The sequence below is a fragment of the Wyeomyia smithii genome, chromosome 2 (assembly GCF_029784165.1).
Source record: "Wyeomyia smithii strain HCP4-BCI-WySm-NY-G18 chromosome 2, ASM2978416v1, whole genome shotgun sequence".
NCBI lineage: Eukaryota > Metazoa > Arthropoda > Insecta > Diptera > Culicidae > Wyeomyia > Wyeomyia smithii.
Window position 1 is genome coordinate 275476933 of NC_073695.1, and position 22205 is coordinate 275499137.

The 22205-nt window shown below is 39.8% G+C and overlaps 1 protein-coding gene across 1 annotated transcript in view; it reads left to right on the forward strand.

Moving 5' to 3' along the window:
- The first annotated feature begins 20286 nt into the window (after nucleotides 1–20286).
- The window catches only part of LOC129721859 (DNA fragmentation factor subunit alpha-like), a 55814-nt gene continuing 53895 nt past the window's right edge, over nucleotides 20287–22205 (forward strand). Inside the window, exon 1 of the mRNA XM_055674924.1 lies at nucleotides 20287–20614. Within this exon, the coding sequence (XP_055530899.1) occupies nucleotides 20585–20614 (30 nt within the window). The 5' untranslated portion in view covers nucleotides 20287–20584. The remainder of the gene's footprint in view (nucleotides 20615–22205) is intronic.

Below are 22205 nucleotides of genomic sequence, written 5' to 3' on the forward strand. Positions count from 1 at the left end.
GCGACGATGCTGGCGAAGTAGTGCTACTGGGTGATCAGGTCGTTCGGTGGTCCAACGGAATAGTCCCTTTAAGAAACACGTGTAAGCTGCGGACTTCACTTGCTCAGCACCTTGGCGGGGCCCGTACTAAGAGAGCGGATCGAGCACGATGCTTGTGCTTGAGCTATCGCCGGACACGTGGTTAGACACTAGGTGAGTTGTTGCCGACCATATGGATCCTGTCCAGAGTATACAAAACAAAAACCTTCGTTCGAAGGTGTTTGGCCTTCGGATCGAAAGTAGCACTGAGTAACGAATGGTGCTGGTATTCTCGTCGTATGTAGTTACCTGTGCTCCACACGCCCTATGCCTAATTAGGTGGTTAGGTCGCACTTTCTTATTTTACGCGGTGGGCTTTTCAGCTAGTATACTTTGTAATATTTCACTCGTTTCACTATAATATTTTTTCTACGGATAGTAGTTTTATATAATATGCTTCACTTAGCACTATAGCACTGATCTTTACCAACTATCTCGCCTGCTAGTCTAATTTGAAATGGTATCTACTATCTGGATTAGACTGCAGTGGGCCTTGCTAAGTTTGTCACTCGTCGCGTACCGACATATGTCCCTTTCTGATTGGCTGAGCCAGATCCTTGAATCGGAAGGAGTTTGAGAGAGGATTAGTTTGGTAACTTGCTACCACCGCGTGGTATGGTGCATGTCTGTGCTACAACCGTAGTCGGACTAACGACAGTGTTGCCAGGAGTAACGTGTTTATAGTCCTGGTTGCATTATGGAACGTTTCACATTGAAGTTTTTACTCTCGCCAACACTTTAGCTACGCGAGCAGTTACATTATCATAAATTAGCCCTAAGAATTTAACTTGATCAGACCAATTAAAGACCACACCGTTCATCTTAATAACGTGGTTATGGGTGGGTTTGAGAAATGAAACTCTTATGAGGAAAAATAATTAACTGTGTTTCAGAAGCATTAGGGGAAATCTTCCATTTCTGCAAGTATGAAGAAAATATATATAATTTTTTTTGTAGCCGACTGCATATAACACGAAGGCTTTTTCCTTTTGCGGAAATGCTTGTATCGTCACAAAACAGAGATTTCTCACAACCTGGTGGTAAATCAGGAAGATCAGAAGTAAAAATGTTGTATAAGATTGGGCCCAAGGTACTCCCCTGAGGCACACCAGCTCTAACAGGCAATCTATTAGATTTACCATTTAGATAGTTAACCTGAAGAGTGCGGTCAGTTAAATAACTTTGTATCATTTTTGTGAGGTAAAGCGGAAAACTGAAATTTGACATTTTAGCTATTAAACCTTTATGCCAAACACTGTCGAATGCCTTTTCTATATCTAGAAGAGCAGCTCCAGTCGGATAGCCTTCAGATTTATCAGTTCGAATCCTATTTGTTACTCTGAGTAACTGATGAGTAGTGGAATGCCCATGGCGAAAACCAAACTGCTCATTTGCAAAAATAAGCACTAACCGTTTTCGAACGACGTGTGCTAAGGACCATCTTCGACGGAGTATATGAGGATGGCGTATGGAGACGAAGAATGAACCACAAGCTGGCGCAGATCTACGGCGAGCCCAGTATCCAGATTCCAGAAATATGGGACGCTCAAGAAACTGGAGATAAGCTGCCATTGACCGAGCGCGCGAAGTCTTCTTTGCGCGACGTGGCGTGTAAAAAAATCCGCGTAAATTCCGAGATCCGCGTAGAAAAGACGCATATGAAACGCGTACGAAAAGACCTTAACGTATAACATTTCATACAAATTTTCGCTAGTTAACTGCAATTTAGACTGAACTCATGAAAAAGTGAGCCCGAATGACAAGCAAAATTATTAGAATTCCCTCAGGTTAAGCTAACGTTTGCTTTGGCTGCCAAAAATAAAGATCGACAGTTTTAAGAAGATACCACAATGGAACAAATTCGCGCTGAATGACCTGGAAATACGCAAAAATTATTTCGACCATTTTTGATTCAAATGAAACTTTGCACGTATGGAGAGATTTTGCCTTTCTCCTAGAAAGGTACAGCAATCACTGGAAAAACCGAAGGTATAAAAGTGGTCCCAACGGCCGAATGTCATATACCACTCGACTTCTTTCGACGAACTGAGCATTTTCTGTATGTATGTATGTATGTGTGTATGTGTGTGTGTATGTGCAACTTTTTTTTCTCACTCACTTTTCTCAGAGATGGCTGGACCGGTTTCCATAAAATTAATTGAAAATGAAAGGTCTAGTTGCGCCATAGGTTGCTATTGAATTTCATTGTAATCGGATCTTTAGTTTAGAGGTTATGTATCAAAATGTAAAAATCACGAAACATCAATATCTCAGAAACCACACAACCGATTTCAATAAAACTGGTTTCAAAAGATTGGGCTGCCCCAGAACCCTTAACTTTTGAATTTCGTTATGATTGAACATATGGTTCAATAGTTATATAAAGTAAAGTTATCCCGAGGTTGTTTAAACTCACTCATTTTTCTCAGTGATGGCTGAACCGATTTTCACAAATTTAGTGTCAAATGAAAGGTCTAGTTGCCCCATAGGTTGCTATTGAATTTCATTGCAATCGGATTGTAACTGTATCCGTTGTTCATAAAAATGTGAAATCACATAATGAAAGTAAACATATTGACTTTCTTCTAACGATCACTGGCTAATTAAAAGGTAGAAAAATGATTGGAATGGCCGAATGTAATATACTACTCAACTCAGTTCGACGAATCGAGCATTTTCTGCATATATGCATGTATAGGTGTATATGTTTGTGTGTGGGTTTTTTTTTATTTCAGGTGGAGGGGAAATTTGCAACCAAACCCCTGAGGTGACCAACCTCAGAGAGTGTGGGGTTGGTTTGAATCAGTGACCGGACCCACTAAAACCCCTCCAGTCTCCAGCCCATAATACTCCCCGGGACGACCGCTAAGTATTGCTTCGGGGAGCGGCTTTTATGCTTTGAGCAACCTCCTGTCTCTATAAGTCTCTAAGCTAATTAGCTAACTAACCTGGAGACTGGCCGTTAGCTAACACTGGTGTGTTGGTAGTCAACCTGTCGCCTGCTTTGCAACTCTAGGACTATTTGAGAGGCGGCTGCACAAACCGCCCTCCAGATGTTCGAGTCTTCACACATCCTATGAACTAGGTTGTCCGGAGTAGTGTCTAGCCCGCTCATAGCCATCATGTCGCTCCGCGCACGCGCAAAACGAGGACATACGAAGAAGACATGCTCAGCAGTCTCTTCCGCATCCAGGCACTCGGGGCACATGGGGGACTCCGCATGCCCGAACCTGTATAGGTATTGCCTGAAGCAACCATGACCCGACAGAATCTGTGTCAGGTGGAAGTTGACTTCTCCATGGCGTCTCCCGACCCACCCGGATACCACCGGAATAAGTCGGTGCGTCCATCTACCTTTCGTGGAGTTGGACCATTCCTGCTGCCATCTGATCATCGATAGTGATCTTCTGGTACCTCGTATGCCCTTTGTGTCATGTTGGTCGAAGCATTCTACGTCCTCCCTAATGGCTATGCTGATAGGCATCATGCCGGACAGGACACAAATTGCGTCATATGACACTGTAAGGAACGCACTCGCAACCCTCAAGCACATGAGCCTGTAGGTACTTTCCAGTTTGCCACGATAACTGTTAGTACCTAGCGCTTTGGACCACACTGGCCCACCATACCTAAGTATGGACGAAACCACGCTGGCAAGAAGTTTACGCTTGCCTCCATTCACCGCTGAGCTGTTCGACATCATTCGAGATAGTGCTGCAATAGTAGTTGAAGCCCTCTTGCAAGCATAGTTGACGTGGCTCTTATATGTGAGCTTATCGTCAACCATAACCCCCAGGAGCTTCAAAGATCGCTTTGAGGTGATGGTGCAGTCTCCGACTCTGACCACCGCCTGTTGCTCTGTTTTGCGGTTATTCACAACCGTTACCTCCGTCTTATGGTGCGCTAACTCCAGTTTCCTGGAGTGCATCCAGTCTTCGACCTTGCGTATACAGTGCGCGGCCGTCAACTCGACCTCCTCGATCGACTCGCCGTAGACCTCTAGCGTTATGTCGTCTGCAAAGCCGACGATCACAACTCCTACAGGGAACTTGAGTTTCAACACCCCGTCATACATGACATTCCACAACACCGGTCCCAGGATAGAACCTTGCGGAACTCCGGTGGTAATTGGGACGCACTTTTGACCCTCCTCCGTGTTGTAAACAAGTACTCGGCTCTGGAAGTAGTTTTCCAGAATCTTGTACAGCGACACCGCAACAAGGATGCTCCTGAGCGCAAGCGCTATGGAGTCCCAACCGGCGCTATCGAACGCATTCTTCACGTCAAGCGTGACGATTGCGCAATAGCGTATGCCCCTTCTCTTGAGCTGGAGTGCTACCTCCGCCGTCTTGGTGACGGAGAGGATTGCATTCAGCGTGGACCTGCCCTTCCGGAAACCTTGTGTGTGGGTGTTTACGTGTGTATGTGCACCTTTCTTTCGCACTAACTTTTCTCAGAGATGGTCTGACCGATTCTTTCTATCTTGGTGTCAAATGAAGGGTCTATTTGCCGCTTAGGTTGCTATTGAATTTCATTGTAATCAAACTTTTAGTTTTGGCGCTGCGTCAGAATGTGAAAAACGCTCTTATATCTCAGAAGCTATGAACATAGTTGAATTCAAATAAATGGGCTTTCAAACCCTCAAACAATGAATTTCATAATGTTTAAACATGTGGTTTGAAAGTTATAGAAAGAAACGAAACCCACAGACTGTTAAAACTATAACTAACTATAATTTAATATTGTACTATTTCAATGTTTGCGACCTTGCTCGGGATTGAAGTTGAAATTAAAAGTTATTTCTATCATTTCACTTTTTGCCTTTCTGCTAGAAAGGTATAGCAATCACTGCAAAAACTAAAGGTATTAAATTGCTCAAAAGGGCCGAATGTCGTATACCACTCGACTCAGTTCGACGAGCTGAGCATTTTCTGCATGTGTGTGTGTGTGTGTAACGCTCTCCCAATCTCACTCAATTTTCTCAGAGATGGCTGAATCGATTTCAATGAAATCAATTGCAAAGGTCTAGTTGCCCTATAAAACCCGATTAAATTTTTTTGTAATCTGATTTCTAGTTTAGAGGTTATGTATCAAAATGTAAAAATCACGAAACATCAATATCTCAGAAACTACACAACCGATTTGAACAAAATTGGTTTCAAATGAACGGTCTACCTAAAAACCCTCAACTTTTGAATTTTATGAAGATTGAATATATGGTTCAGAAGTTACAGAAAAAAACGTGTTCTGGAGACTGTTTAATCTCACTCATGTTTCTCAGAGATGGCTGGACCGATTTTCATAGAATCAGTGTCATATGGAAAGTCTTGTTGCCCCATAAGACCCTAATGATTTTTTTGCGTACGATTATTACTTTTCCTGTTATGTTTAAAAATGTGAAATCCAGCTGTGAAAAGAAACATATTCTGATGACTACTTGGGCTCACTCACTTTTCTCAGAGATGGTTGACCCGATTTCCACAGAATATGTATCAAATGAAAGGTCTAGCTGCCTCATAACACCATGTTGAATTTTGCTGTAATCGGAATGTAACTTCGTCTATAATGTATCGAAATGTGAAAATTACTAAACTTCATTATCTTAGAAACTACACAACAGATTTGGACAATATTGATATCGATTGAACGGGATAGTTAAGGGTCAACTGATGAATTATGATTGAACACTTGGTTTCAAAGTTTGGCTCCCCCATACGTTCCCTTTTCATTTGATTGTAATCAAACTTAAGCAACCGTTATGTTTTAATTTGTAAAACAACGAAAGTCTATTATCTCAAGTATTACACGACTTATTTGAACATAACTAGTGTCATACAAACGAGTCATCTCTCAAACTTACAAATAACAAAGTTCATAAAAATTTGATATACTGTTCAAAAGTTTTGTAAAGAAAAGAAATTCAAAGACTATTCAACACTATAGCTGCTTTGATCAATATATATGGCCTCAACATGATTTAAATGTGGTATCGTACTATTTGAACGTTCTCGGTATCGCTCGTGATTAAATTTTTCGAAATTAAGAGTCATTTCTTATATTTCGCTATTTCTGAAGCACTAACATTACGTCAAATTCCATATTTTATACTTTAATTACAACATCAATATTTTAGAACCCAAAGAGTGAATATACCTTTTTGGATTGAGGCATTCATGTAAATCTATTTTTACAAATAATAAGTTTGAATGAGAAAAGCTGAGTCTGACCGCAAGGTGGATTAATTTAGGTTTTTAAGATCCATTAGGTATTTTCTAAAAGGGCGTATGCATTTTGGCAAAACCTATGCCGCAACGCATTGTTGCTCAGAAACCGTTGGTTGTATAGAGAAACTGTCTGAGAATGAGTTGCTGGCAATTAATGATGCCTCGTAAAAAATGTTCGCCGTAAAACAGTTTTTTGTTACTAAAAAAATTCAATCGATTTAAAAAAGAGCTGATTTTGTTTTTTTTTTCAAAGAGAAAATTGAAATTAGTAAGCAATCAAAAAAAAAGTCTAGAATGGAGAAATGGAAATAATTTTTTTTATAGAAGATTTTTTTTTAAATTTTAATTTCAACGTTTTTCTATTTTGATGATTTCAGAAGATTCAGACAGTCATTTTAAATCAAAAAGCTCTTGGTAGTTAACATTCTAAATGAATCGGTTTTCGATTTACTTTCAATTTAGGTTCAAAATTTGTTTTGATATCTAGGAAAATACCCTTTGTTTTCAATTTGTCCGTGGTTCTCCAGCAAAAACCATACGTTCATTGAAAATGTACGATTAATATGACACAATTCATTCTTTGACAACAAGACGATTGGGCTAACGGTACTCAAGAAATATGTCAAAATGTTTCAAACGATATATGCATATATTTGATAAATATTCATTTTCGGGTTTTATTATCTAAGCCCGGGATTTTTTTTTTTAAATGGTCGCTCTCAACACTGCCACGGTCGATTTGGGAAAACTTATTCCAAGGCGAAAAAATCATTGAAGGGGAGTAATAGCTCTAAGTTTTGGTAAAGGACCCCTCCCAATTATCATGAGTCGCGAATATGTCTGTGTTTTTTTTTTTTTTTTTTTGTCAAACAGATAATGATGGTGAAAGATTTATTCTCGAATGCAGAGATGTTGAAAAAAGAAGTTTTCACGAAAACTAGTACTTCATTGAATTAAAATTCGTTCTTCGGGTATGGATTCAGGAGACCTTATTTTAAAAATGTAGATCTAGAAACTTAAAGGATGATTACGTAATTTGAATTTCTATGAAAATACGTAGTTTTGTAATTTTGTACTGAAATACATACCATATTTTATCTACCTTACATGATTTGATACATGGAACAACTAATACGTATGAAAATAGCGTTTTCTCAATCTGTTTGAAAATTAGAAAAATACACAGACATTTCTGCGTCTCACGAAAACGTGCAGGGATCCAGCGGGTGGTACCTTTACCAAAACCTAGAGCAACTATTCCTATTCAATAATGTTCCAAGTTTTCCCAAATCGACCGTGGCAGTGCTGAGAACGACCACTTTTTAAAAAAAATATTTTCCGTTTTGTGTCTTTACGGATAACAAGTTTTTGCATTCTCATAACTAGTGTTTTTTTTCTAAATGTTGTCTCTTGGTTTGGTTTGCCAGAACTAGCAACAAGCAAAGGTACAATTTTAAGTTAAATTGTAAATTATTCATTAGAAACTTTTATAACTTTTTAGATATGCAATATAACGATAAATTGTGTTCAGTAACACATTTTGGACGCGTACAAACACATCCAGATGTTTACTTGGATGGATAAAAAATTTCGAAACCTAATCGCTTGGTATTAATGATATTACTCATCAAAAAAACTCACTTTTGTGGTCGAAACTCTAGCCTGAGGAGGGCTAAACCGAAAAGCACTCAAACGACACGTTTTCCATGTAAGATAGCTGATTAGTGCCTTGAAGTCAGGAGAAGTAAACGGTTGTTTGTTTTATATTCCACACTTTCCATCCAATCCTAAGCAGAGCTCCTGAGAGCCAGAACCGACATTGCCGGGATAACGCGAGAGTAGGTGAAATCAAACGAAATACATAAACCTGCGACACCATGTACGGCGCAGGGCAGTATATATATTCTGACTGATATGCAGCGTTGCCAGGTCATTTTTTTAAAAATCTGGAAAAGGCAAAATAAAAATCTGGAAAAAATCTGGCGGTCATTTCGTGGGGTGAAAGGTTAATTTTTCGGATAAAAGTCTTGAGGTACGCAAAATTTGAGGTGGCAAAGTTGCAAAATTTCGCGCCAAAATTGAAGTGATGACCTTTTTGCGGAACAGAGAAAATAAAATCTGGATAAAATCTGGATCATCCATGAAAAATCTGGATAATTGGACATCAAAGCTGTCTACCTGGATACATGTTCAAAAATCTGGATAATCTAGCTAAATCTGGATATCTGGCAACGCTGCTGATATGTTAGGCACTGATTCACCGGGTTACCGGAGTTCAGAGCTCTAATTTGCAACACCGTTGATGACAAGACGCAAAAAGTATGTCAATCGGCAGCCAGATGCGATGATAAGTCCATGCTTCTAAGGCAAGCCAGTCTAGCGTTGATCGAAAAAAAAAACGTACGGCACTAAAAAGTTCTTTACTATCCTTTCGCACAGACCGGAGTTGGTTGCATCAAAACGGGGTGGGAAGGAAAAATGTGAGTTAGCAATGCGCCTTTACACTTGAGATGAAAATTGTATGAACATATTAGACTTCAAAAGATTTTTTTCTCGAAGCAAATATGTATTATTTTTCCGAACAAATTTTATCATTTTTTGTATACTCTTGATATGAAGTAGAGTGGGTGCTTACTTAAATAACTAAGAATAAGGAAAGAAGATGCCATCACTGACCTTTTCGCTGCATATTTCTCCAGTAGCAATTTCAGTTTTATTATATTTGACGAATTTTGTACACACTGTGGGCGTACCAGAGCCCTTTATGTCGGCCGCGAACGCGTCTAGACTAGGGTTTGCAATATTCCCGAGAATAGATTTCCCGGGAAACGGCAATGAAAAATCTGATTCCCCGGGAATTCCCGGGAACCGGGAGAAGAAAAAATCATTAGCAAAAATGAGATTTTAAATAAAGTTTATTAATAAAAAGTTTTAAACAATCGTTTACAATTTAATTATCAATTGAAAAACAAAATTTATTCAAGTTCACTCCAGAAATTCATGAACAATCGTCTATCAATCGCCTCAGTTCCGCTGACAATTTTTCGTTAGGCCCAAATATTGTAGTTCCTTTCTGTAAAACTTTTGCTCAAGATCGCTGAATCTAGGCTGGTGTCTGATTTCTAAAATACTTCTAAACCACCGATTCCAGCTCTTGCTACATTTCATTAGAAACTGAAAAGTCCAATACTTTTAGTTTGTTGAAGATAAAGCTGAGTGTTTGGCAGCCAGATTTTAGAGCATTTGAATGTCTTCATAATCAATGTGAAATCGCGGCCACAACCCAAGATAAACTGACTGAGTTTTATTAATTTATTTTTTTCTGGTCGCATTGATTTACGGGTTTCAATTTATTTTATCAATTTACAGGTTTCAACTTTTTTTGTCAATAAACAAAGGAAAAATCAAGCAACTATCCGCTTAGTAGTAAACTTACTAGCAAAAAAAGACATGAGACGAAGAAAATATTTCTTAATTTATCGTTTACTGAATAAGATAGCATATATTTTGAGAAATAATTTGATATTACACGGCAAGTAAATATTGATCGTCGTTTCAAGCAAATATATTAGCAGAAGCGCAACCCAAAACTCGCCAAAAAATACATTGGAGTTGACTTTCAGTCATCTACTACCAATGTACATAAAACAGCATAAACCGAAAAGTGTCGTTCAACTGTGGAATTACTTTCGCGTCATTAAACCATCGCCAGTCCCGGAGACTGTGACAACGTGAATGCACTTGACGGTTGCCCTGGCTGTTCTGTATTTTCGGTCGACTGTCGCTAGCGAAGCTGAAAGTTGAACGGGAAAATTTGTTGAAACTCTCCACGAAAGAAAACTTTGTCCATCGCTATCATTGTATGCCGGGAAAGCAATAAAATTAAATTAGTGAGGACGTTTTTCGTGAGTATTTTTTATAGAGATAATCACAGCGAGGAGCGTTATTGTCTGACCCTTTTTGTAACTGAATACAAACAGATTTAAACTTCGTGCCTTTTTTACTGATTGTGTTTTCAAAACAAGAAAACGTTTCGTAATCTCGATGATCAAAGCCTGTTGGTAATTCAGATCACCCGATTCATTCTAGTAATGCAAAACTGATGAGAATTGTTTCCTTTGTTGGAATTATCCAACTTCTCCGATATGTTATTTGCCAGCACATAGTGCAGACAGAATCAATTTAAACAAGCAAGAGTGAAAGAGCCCTAGTCCTCAACCCACCCAAAGCTGCTTCAGCTTGAGATAGGTTATATATGCGAGCGATTTTCCTTTGTTTTCCTGTCTTCTTCCATGTCCACGTCCTAGACTGCATTCCTGCCGTTGTAGAGCTAAGTCGTAACTGCAAACTTTATATATCCAAGCTGTCTAACGCACAGCTTGTAGACACATAGGAATATTTCGGATACTTGACCCCTACCTGCACCTGCTGAAGCAGCAACCATACCATGACTCTTGCGACGGGACATGCAGCTCTGTGTTGCGCGTCACAAGATTCAATGGAAGTTGACAAAGGGTGTCTAGCTAACGAGAAAAGTTTTCCCGCTGCAGACAATCGCATATTTATATGCCATCATCATCTGAATACGAACATCGCTTATCATAGTGGCTCCGTTCTACAGCACAACAAAACTTGGTCAAAAATCGATCTTTGCATTATTTGTGGTATGAGAGCAACACTAGTTAACTTCACACCATCGTTGGATGGATAAAAGTATAAATGATTGTCGATGTTGGTAGTTTGGAAAGTTTTCCGAAATTTTGATTATCTCTACTGGAACTAAAATAATATAAGATTGGTTCTACATTCAAATTGGTCAAAAATGAGGTGAAAACAAAATAATATTCCTATTTAGGAGTGAAGTCAAAGAAATAGAACTCTCTTTAAAAACATTGAATAAAGCCTGTAGTACACTCTTTGTCTAATGGTCAAATATTTGACTTTCTGACATGATGGTCAAATTTATTTGACATCATGGTTGTTGTTTGCCCGTGTTTGCCCCATGTTAAAATTGGAGAGTGACAAACAATTATCTTTGACCAAATTTTTATCTGTCAAAGAGTGCCAAATATTTGACGCTTGGTCAAAGAGTGTACTACAGGCTTAAGGATGATGGAAATGTTGAATCGCTGTAAAGGATAAAATTCACAGTCGGCGAAAACTTTGCCGACGTCGACATTTATACTAATTCCCATTAAATAATTGGAAAAGTACCAAAAACGCATTCTATTTTCGGATATTCAACAGATACTTTTTACGGAGTTGTCGGCATAAATCAACGTTAACCAAATAGTTGCCTTCCACTGCTGGGACATGTACGTACATATATAGTGAAATTAAATAACACAGAATGCAGGATATTCTGATTTATCTCTTTTGGTAATTAGTGTTATCTGCTAGTCTTTTCAGTCACGAAAACTGTGCACTCTATAGTTTCATCAACTTTCGTTGGTAGCTTCAGTGTAGAGAAGTTTCCATAAATCATTGTTTGTAGTTGCTTAGTAAGCCATGGTATTTTTTTTATTTCAGCCGTTTTTGTTGTTGAGTGGTTCACTTAAAAGCACATTACAGCTTAAATATTTTAATTTTACTACCCGTTATCTTCAGAAATTGTAGTCACGTTTTTCGTGTTTTTCCAATGGACTTGTTGTTAGTGACAGACTGCTGAATCAATACATATTTCCACTTGCAAAACAGGCATACAATGTCAGTTATGTTAGTCATTTTACTGTTGAACGGAAGAGCTAGAGCAAGTTCGTGTCGAGAAAACTTACAGAATAAATAAACGCTGTAACAAAGTTTTGTATTAGACCTGGTACTTTCCACTCTTCACTTATTTCACTAGTTTGTCACCAAATCAGGCTGGGAAGAGAGCGATGAAACACTGTAGGTATATATACAAGTACGTAATATATCCATTTCCGTAGAACCAGTTTCTTATCCGAAGAAAACCACTCACCGTCTTTATGCTGCGGGGCAGTAGGTTACGTTCAGAAACGAACACTTTCATCGATGTCTTCTTGAAACACGACACAGTATACGAAGAATGTTATGAAAACTTGCAGAAGCTTTTGCTGTTTTACTCAAGTTGAACTGTTACAACTAACTTGATGAAGTTACCGCACAGAATACTGATTCCACTGGTCTCGAAACTATCAAATGATAACTGTGAAGTGCTAAGTTTGCGAAAGTTTTCGCTTGAAAATTCTGCATAGCCTTATGTAGGATTGCCGTTTCTATAGTCTTTATATTTCTATAAACTCGATCAATTTGTTTTTTGAATTGTGAGTAGATTTGACTAAAAGTTGACTAAAAGTGTTGGTTGAGCTGGGAAAACTGCTGCTTTGAAGAAAAAGGAATATGTGTATAATAAATAAAAGTGTATAATAAATAAATTCTGAGTGTCTCCCGACACGTCCACCCTCGACATAAAGCTACCCCTGCGAAAGTATGGATGTTTGAGGTTCAACTATAAATTTCCAGTAACTGACATTAGACATTATTAACAGTTATCGCGAATGCAGGACACACGGGAAAGCCGTTTAAAGTCATCAGGATAGGCGGCACTAGAACCTTTGAAGTTTTCATTCAAGAGTAGCATTGTGCACAGTCGATATCGATTAATATTTCGCAATATTATAACTAGCGATTCAATGGAAATGGACCAATGCTGTATGGCACTCTAAACTAATAAGTCTAAGTTAAAATTTTCATCATTTCCACTTCGAACCTTTCCATTTCATTGTGCCTATACTTTAAAGCCTTAGGACGCAGTCCGTAAAGATGTTAAGTTTTAATTTCAAGATTTTGAGTATGCGGAGAAACTAGCGACTGATACTGAGGTAATCATCGTCCGAAAGAAGAAGCAACTCGAAGAACTATTGGCCTTGGACAGAAAATGAAAGAACCTCCTGATTCACCGGATTTCTGAGGACAAACTGGAGTATTTAGAAGATAAGAAGACGACCAGAGATGTCTGGAACACTACAAAAAAATTGCAAAATTGCGTTGGAATTGCAGGTAAATTAATTCTAAAAAAGCAATTTCCAGAGCTGAAGCTGGCTGAAGGCGGAATAGTGAAAGCATTTTTACGTCGTTTCGAGAAGATTCTGCGAGAATAAAGATCGGAGGAAGTCAACATGCAGGAAGAAGATGTGGTGTTTCAGTTCCTGCTAGCGCTATCAAAATCTGCTGAAGCGCCCATTACAACCCTCGAGAATCGGCGTTTGCTGGTAAGGAAATGGGAATTCAGTGCTACGGCTGCAAAAAGTTTGGACACAAACGAGTCGAAACGGTTCGAAACCGGAAGGGCAGAAGAAACTTTCGCAAACAAAAGTTTGGGGCGATCGTTGCCGAGAAAATGACGTTCGTTGCTACCACGATTTTGATGCGTTCATTAATTGCTATGATGTCAAAGAACTGGATTCTGGATTTAGCATGATACGTCGTAGGGGAAAATAAAACAACGAAATGCACCCGTTGGACAGAAAGAGATACGTATTGCGGTGGCCAAATCTGGTGAAACACTGGTTGCCAAGTATGCAGGAGCTGTGAAGGTTAAGAATGTCCTCTACGTACCACAGTTGGAGTGTAGCCTGTTCTCGGTGCGGCCATTTGGGAACAGTGAGTATGAAACCTTTATGGAAACATGGAATGGTAGGGACGACGTCGGAAATCTCGGATTGGCCTGAGCAATGTACCGGTGAAGTGTGCTTGCAAGGTAAGCAAACCAGACAAGCATGCGACGATGTTGAAGGGTGGCGTGCCTTTGCCCACTGTAGATCGTCCATTTACGCCAAGAACGTGGAACAATACGCGTTTCTTCGTCACGTTCATAGATGACTACAGCTATTTTACGGTTGCCTACCTTCTAGAGTCGAATTACTAGGTTGAGGAATATTGTTCTCGAGGGACGGTGTTTTTTGGTACTCGAGTGTCCCAGCTGAGGTGCGACAACGGGGGCGAGTACACTAGTAAAATGTTTCGTGAATTCTGCTGTACCCAAGAAATCACCGAGGTAGCAACCGTCTCGTACAGCCCACAGCGAAATGGAGTATCGGAACGAATGAACCGTGTGTTATTGGAAAGTCGCGGTCGATGGTGGACGATGCAGTTCTGAGCAAATCTATGTGGGGTGAAGCGACACTGAGCAACTAGAGTCCGAAATCGGCGCTAAATGAAAAGAAGGCGTCGTATGGTATGGTAGAAAACCCACCAGCGATAAAATGCGAGTCTTCGCTTGTGCGGCACACTTTTGTGTGCCAAAAGAAAAACGAGAAAAACTGGACCCAAAGTCGGTAAAGAACATCATGGTTGGCTACATTTCAAATAGTTATCGAGTCTGGAATCCACGCAAGCGACAGATTACAATTGCAAGAGACCTACTGTTCGACGAAAAGCAAGATACAGCTGCCGCCACAGAGGACGGTACTGTACAGGAGCGAATAGACAGAAAATTTTGGAGACCGGTTGTCGGTGCCGATCGGTTCGGAAAAATAACAAGAGGGTTGTGTGCAAAGCCTCGACCGCAAGGTTAAAGTAGAATACTTATACAAGAAAGAAAACCCGGCTGCTTGCGTGTCAGTCATTTTTTCTAGTAAATAATCGTTTACCAATCAGATCAATCGAATTTTGCGCTTCAACAAGGATTGACCTTTTTCAATAATATAAGAAGTTGCTTGTCATGGTTGGGGCTTGACAATTTTAAAATTTTGAGATGAAATTTTTTCGGATGTCATGCTCATGACTGAAGGAAAAGATAATTCAGTACGATTTGAGACACGAAGATGAAGTAAAATTTATAACTTTTACAAATTTAAAAATGTAAATTAACTCATTAGAAAATATTAACTCTTCAATCAAGTTTTTATTTCATCCTGAAAAGGACATTTTGTTGTTCATTTTAGTATCGGATAAGATGCCGATCACATCTTTGCGTTATCACTGACAGTGTGAACAAAGTATTCCTTGTGATAAAATCAACAGTGAAAAGCTGATTGAACACTCAAAACTAGACGGCTCACGTGTTGTCAAAATGAGTCAACTTTTCATTGAATGCATTTACTAGTGCCCACTATCGCACAGAGACTGCATTTCACTAAAGTGCCTCACTGCATCACCCGCTATCGATGCTGAGATCCGCTGCAACTAGTTCGCTATCCATAGCCATGCGACAGTTGTGGCCGCTATATGCTGCCATTGGTATCGACTGTCCCTGCATCAGCTGGCCCAGCTGCTATCGTTGCTGGAATCCGCTGCAACTAGTGCGCTATCCATTGCTACGCCACAGCTGTGGCCGCTTTCCGCCATCGCTGGTATCCACTGCACTACTAGTGCTCCTGCTAAGGGAGGACGACTGCTGTTGTCGCTGTCTAGAACTATTATGAGCGGCTTCGGCTGAAACAGGCTCTTCTATAGGCCAAATAGCATGTTTCATATTGCAAGATATATGATTCTGTCGACCGTGCTTGGGAAGCAAACATATAACGACCAATCAGAGGTCGAATTTTTCGTTTTGACAAGGCTTGACTATTGTCAATAGTATAATAGTGTGAATAATAAAATTACAATTATCTTCTTTTGGGAAGAATCTTAGAAAATTTTCCAATCTATTGCTGCAAGAACGAAGGAAATCCATCGAATACTAACCGATTTATTAGCATTTGAAATTGGACATATTTTTCACTTTTTTCGGTTTTAGATTTTCATTTCACATCCCTATGTAGCCGAACTTCCTGAGAGAAGTATTCTACTTCAAAAGACGAATAAAAAGACATCATGACATCCGATGTAGACAATGCTCATACCGCGCTCCCTTCCCAACCAGAACGTATCCATTGTCCAGCAGAAGTGACGACGAGCCGAAGCGGAAGGAAGCACAAACTTTCCGGTAAGTTACATGACACTTTAAACGGTTTTCCAGCATCTACTGCTGCTGAATGTTCTATAGGTGATTCCGAGGACTGTGACGACTCTGCGCTAGCCTTTGCGTTGAATGTTGAGACGTTCGTGGAAAACCTACCAACCAAGATTGATGGATTGTGTCGCCGGAGCGATTAGCTGCAATGGAAATTTGGGAACTCGTTCCGAAACCGCAAGGCAAGAACATCGTTGATTGTAAGTGAGTGTTCAAATCGAGGGAGATGAAGCTGGAAACGTCGACTGGTACAAAGCCCGCCCAGTCGCCAAAGGCTACTCTTCACGCATGGGCTGACTATGACGAAACGTATGCACCGGTAGCAAGGGGGACCACTCTTGGCGGTGGCAAACCAAATGCAGTACTACATGCACCAGATGGACGTCGAAATAACAGAGGCAACCAGCGAGATTCGAGCGTCTGAAAAAATCTCTTTATGGGCTGAAACAGGCCTCACGAAGCTGGAACTCAGAGTTCCATACCATTGTTCTAAAGCCTGGCTTCCAACGTTCCTGCTTGGATAGCTGTCTCTTCATATGTAGAGAATGGGAGAATGTTATCTGTCTCTTGTTGTATGTTGACGACATTATTTTGGTATTCAACCGTCTGAATGCAATCGTTGAAATATGGAAAAGGTTTTCGGCGATATCCGAGATGGCTGATGTTGGTAAGTTGAAGGTATTCTTGGGACTCAAGATCGATAGAGATCAACCTAAGGGGACAATGAATATCAGTCAACTAAACGCCGCTGGAACCAAGCCTTAAACTGGAACGACGTGAGAGCGAACCTTTGACCACAGAATCGTTTGGTGAGTTGATAGGATGCTTGACGTATCTTGCACTATCTTCGAACCTGGACATGAATGCTGTTGTTAAATTCTTCAGAAAGTATCAATCCACACCCACAAAAGAACACTGAAGCCTGAAGCGCATTCTACAATACCTGAAGGGAACCATAGAACATAGAGCAACACTGGAAGGGTATACCGACTATGATTGGAGTAACGATCCGAATGACCGGCGATCAATCTCGGGTAATGTGTTCAAAATATTCACTGTAACAGTTTCCTGACGACCCGCAAGCAGAGTACCGTCGCACTATCTTCAACTGAAGCCGAGTACGTGTTCCTCAGCCATGGTATCTGTAGAGCTATCTGGCTGAGAAACCTCATTGTCGAGATCGGAATCAAGTTGGGCCATCCTCCATGAAAACAACCTGCCGTTTGGCGGCAGGGCTCAAAAGTTCCTTCTTCTGATGGCAAATGTTCCAGAAATGCACCTCCTCGTTCGATGGAAAACGCGCAGGTAGTAGCTCATGAAATGTTCGTTATCGAAATTCTGTTATGTAAAACATCTCTTTTTCGATCGCCTGGTTATTTCGTCTCGTATGACGTCTTAGATATAACTGGCGAGGCACCACATTTCATGATTCAGCCGCACGCTTCGGGTCAGTCCCCTAATATGAGGACACAGCCGCGTACGACCCGACTTCCAAGTCAGCATTTTATCTAATTTTCCACCGGGGTCACTCGTATCCCGGTCAGCACTTCGTGGAGGTTGGAATAGAAGCTGCTAAACAAAGGTGGATGCTCACAATACGATATCAAGTGACACGTCCGAGAAACGTATAAAACGTCGAGACTCGGTGTTACCCCAAAACTTTCGAGCTGGGAACTATCTTTTTAGTCGACCTTTCTCAAAAAAAAACTCTTTCCAGACAACACCAGATTACGCATAAAAAAAAAGTATCGAATATTTTATGAATCACCTGTGCACTTGCTCGAAAAACCAAATCTTTCTAGCGAAATCTTCATTTATAAACTACGTTAAACTGTACATTATTGATCACAATCTCACAATTTTGGTATTCGGTAATGGGACAATTTTCAACCTCTGCGGGGTAATGATCTGACATCGATCTTTCGGCCTGTTTTCGACACGTGTTCCAACCGGCGAATCAATATTAGATAACTTAAAAGGCGTCATCCATGAATTATGTAAGGACTTTTTTTTAATTTTCGCTTAAATGATATTTTAGTGAGACTGATAATTAAACGTCAAATCTCCCCATTGCCGTCCTGTCGTCGTACGTTTCTATCAGTTGCAGGTGATTTCGATTGCTTGTTCTAACAATCTTCTATCCGTGAAGACAGTGGTGATGATCTGCAGCAGGGATGTTACGGATGTGATTTTTCAGACATCTGTAGATGCGGATGCGAATATGTGATTACGGATGCAGATGTTGATGCGGATTTCAATTTTCATGCGGATGTTCTGCATTTGCGGATGCGGATATCCGTTACATCCCTAATCTGCAGCTTCAAAAGAATCATTAGTGGCTTCGCAATTCGATGTAACCTTTATAGCAAAATCTTTATGAAAGTGAAGCAGCGGCAAATTAACGAACAACGACGACGGCAGGAAGAGAAGGTAAACTCAAAAGCGTTGCAAGAAAAGAGGTTAAGGTTCAAAAAGGATGGATAAGCGCTAAGAACTTATTAAGAGGCAGACCTAGATGAGCGATGGAGGCTCAATGGTTTCAGCATCGGGAATTTGTTACGCCAACTCATGTTGATTTACAATCTATTGTGTTTACACGTACCGGAAAAATCCCTTTCATTTTGATAAAACTCCGACCACAACAGAAATGTAGCTAGGTCAACTAACTTTAACATAGGAAGTCGCAGAAATCTATTAGAAGTAAAGGCCCAAGCATAATGGATACGTTTGCGTTGCGTTGACGTTAATTTGACAGAAAATGTATGGGCTAATTGTCAAATTGCTGCAAACCCAGCCGCAACGTATCCATTGTGTTTAAGCTTTAAGCCTGAACATACAAAGCATTTAGAAATAACACTGGTCAACAAAAGCGAAGGAGCTCTCCTTAGCTCAAACTGGAAAGATCACCTATAGCTTTTTAACCATTCCTGTGAGTTTTGGAAATACGTCAAAACGCCGCAGAGTAATTGCTTGCTGGGTTCGTCGCATCTACGTTTGCATACTCATATCGTTGGAAAACTCATATAAGACTCTGAAAATGTTTTATCGGCTAGGGGCTCCAAAATTCATAGGAATGGCTGAAAAGCGTTAATCTTTTATGTTTTTCCTAGTTCAAGCTCTAGGTTAGAACTTGTGTTTACGTATTCTAATATCATAGTAACCTGCTGGCGCTATGTTTGAACCGAACGTTATCAGGTAATTTTCACTATTTTTATGACAGTGCAGACAGAATTATTCAAACCCGTTGTTTTAATCTCAAGTGTTATTTTGATATACGAGCACAAGCTAATTCCTATTTATTAGGATTTACAGTTACAGGCTTTTCGATATCTCCGATTGATAACGCACCCGTAATTCAAATTGTACTTTCTAATTTGTTTCCGCAATAAATTTAGTAACTTATTAATTACCTCTGAATGCAATATAATTTCGCAATGCTTTAAAATTAGCTTATGGTTATAATTGATTTAGCTCCTATTTGTTATTCTACCAACGCTTTCAACAGAACCATTTTTTCGTCTTCGATGATGTGGGGTGGGGGCTGGATTTGAAGCACAAAAACCACCCCGGTATTAGCTTAATTCCTGTGGAATTATGAATAATGCATTTTAATTCTTTAAGCACTAGTAAAGAATTCATAGCAACAAAAATTTGAGAAAAAGCGCAGCACAGTTAAATTTTCCTAGAAGCACGAATGGAAAATAAAATCTTTAATCGTTGTAATCGTTGGCCAAAAAAAAATCATCCAACGTCCAGTTTAGCATGCGAATGTCAAATCTGACACACATATCACTCGCACAGCAGCATAAATTGCATTGCCTTTGTTTTGCAAACGTAACGTATGAGACACACAACACGTGCTTATTTCGCGCGACTTCTGTGGCATTGGTGTATGTAAGTGCATGCGGCAGTGCGCTGGCAAAAACAAACCACCCCATTCTACATGTGTGTGAGTGTGTTCGAGTCAGAGTACGCCATTTATCTCGCTCTCATTCGCGCTCTTCGATTCGTACATGCTCTGCTCAGAATCTCACACTGATTTAGGTGGAGTCTTCTGAGTTAAACTTCAACATTTTTATTGCCCATCTCGCAAGGGTCCCGTTCGGTCGTGTCAAACTTTTGGTGGTGAAGTGCGAAAATCGTCGGCTGGCTTACCAACAGCATATAAAGGGAGTATAATTTGGGTAATCGTTGCCCTGCTTAGATCATTCCGGTGAGTGCATTGAAAGTGAAAAGGTGTGCAGAAATTTTCCCAGTTAGCGACAGTAAAGTGCAACAACAACTCAGAAAAGCTGCTTTTAAGTGTTTTATTGCGTTCTTTTCGAGTGTAAGGAGATTGTGAACCAAAACAACTCATCGCACTAAAATGGAGGAGGATAACAAAAAGCCGTACAAGGTAGGTCAAAAATCTCGATCCTTTTAGCGCTTGTAGCAAATTAGCCTCATTGACCTGCTTTTCTAAAGAGGAGATCACTTGGGTACATATGTCACAAGCTAGAAGAGCAAGCTAGCTGTCAGCTAGAGTATCTATAGAGTAGGGGGAGCTCCCTTCGCACACAAGAGCAGTCAGAAAAAGTCGTCGCTGTCTGGCTGATGAGTGCATTTTCCGCTCGGCAAAACGGCAACGTAAAGCGGAATCGGATAGATAAGCGGTGATAGTTCATTAGGCAAACGCCTAATGAAGCTTGTGGGTACAACAAAGATGACAGAAGTTGCCGGATCTTAATTTACGCTCGCTGAAAGCTGCACTGTGAGCGATGTTACGACAGAGGCAACTGGAAGGGGAAAGCTAGTTGGATTAAGTTTAATATAACGAATTACAGCAATTGCAATTGTTTTAAAAATGTTCCAAATATATTTTTCATGTAATCGTAGTTCGATTTCTTTTTTGATTCATGTAACATTTTGAAATTGAATCCCGAGCAATTTCAGGTGTTGCTGGGTTCTGTCTATTGATTGAACTAGAAAAGTTGATGTTCTATATAATTTTCAAATCCTGCGATGAAGATACGAAACAAAGAAAAAATGAGATGAAAAAATTACAATAAGAAGGTCTACAATCCAATGAAACATGAACTATTTACCTATGTTGTAGAGAAGGATGATTTTCCTAGAAAAAAAAAATATTCCATCATTTCTCCTCTAACTAATTTTATCTGTTATCTACTTCTGCCCAAAAACCCTGCTGCTCAAGCCACTTCCTAATTCCAACATGCATCAATCCAACTACCAACCCAACACCCCATTCACTTAATTCATTAATTACTCACTCACCTCATCACCCCCTTGCCCCAACACCATCTCACCATAAGGAAAATAGCCAGCATAATCCGTCCATCCATTCGTGCTATGAATTAATAGAGATACTTACAACACGATCCATAAATTGTGATTTTAAGCACAGACATCACGAAAATACACTGCGTAGCGTAATTTGATATCTCAGTAACAGATTATTTCGTTTCTCAATTTTTACCAATTTATATAATGTTTAATCTGTCTATCGAATTGTTACTTTAAGTTTGAATTCGCATTATGCACGAATTCAATGTGAAATCAATAGGCCAGGTAACAGGTTTTAAATTTCATTTAAACTCGACTATTAAGTGTCCCGAATAAATGTTAAAGTGTTACGAGGAAAGCAACTGGAATTATCACTGCGATAAACCGTATCATCCGTTGTCGAACTCCATAGCAACGGGAACATAAACCGGAACATTAAAACGCCATAAATCATTTTTAGCCGATACAATCCTAGTCGGTTGTGTCGCACCGTCGTTCAAACGAAAACATTAACCTTCCAGAGAGGTTGGCAAACTTAGTGAGATTATGTAATTTTATGCAAGACTTCACGCCAGGAAGGGGACCGTGAAAGAGGGCTTTTCGAAGTTGGGCTCTAGCGAATCGCTTTATTAATTCATGAAATCCATAAAATTTTCACAATGCAATAAAAATTAAAGAGCAGTGAATTCCTCGTAATATGTAAT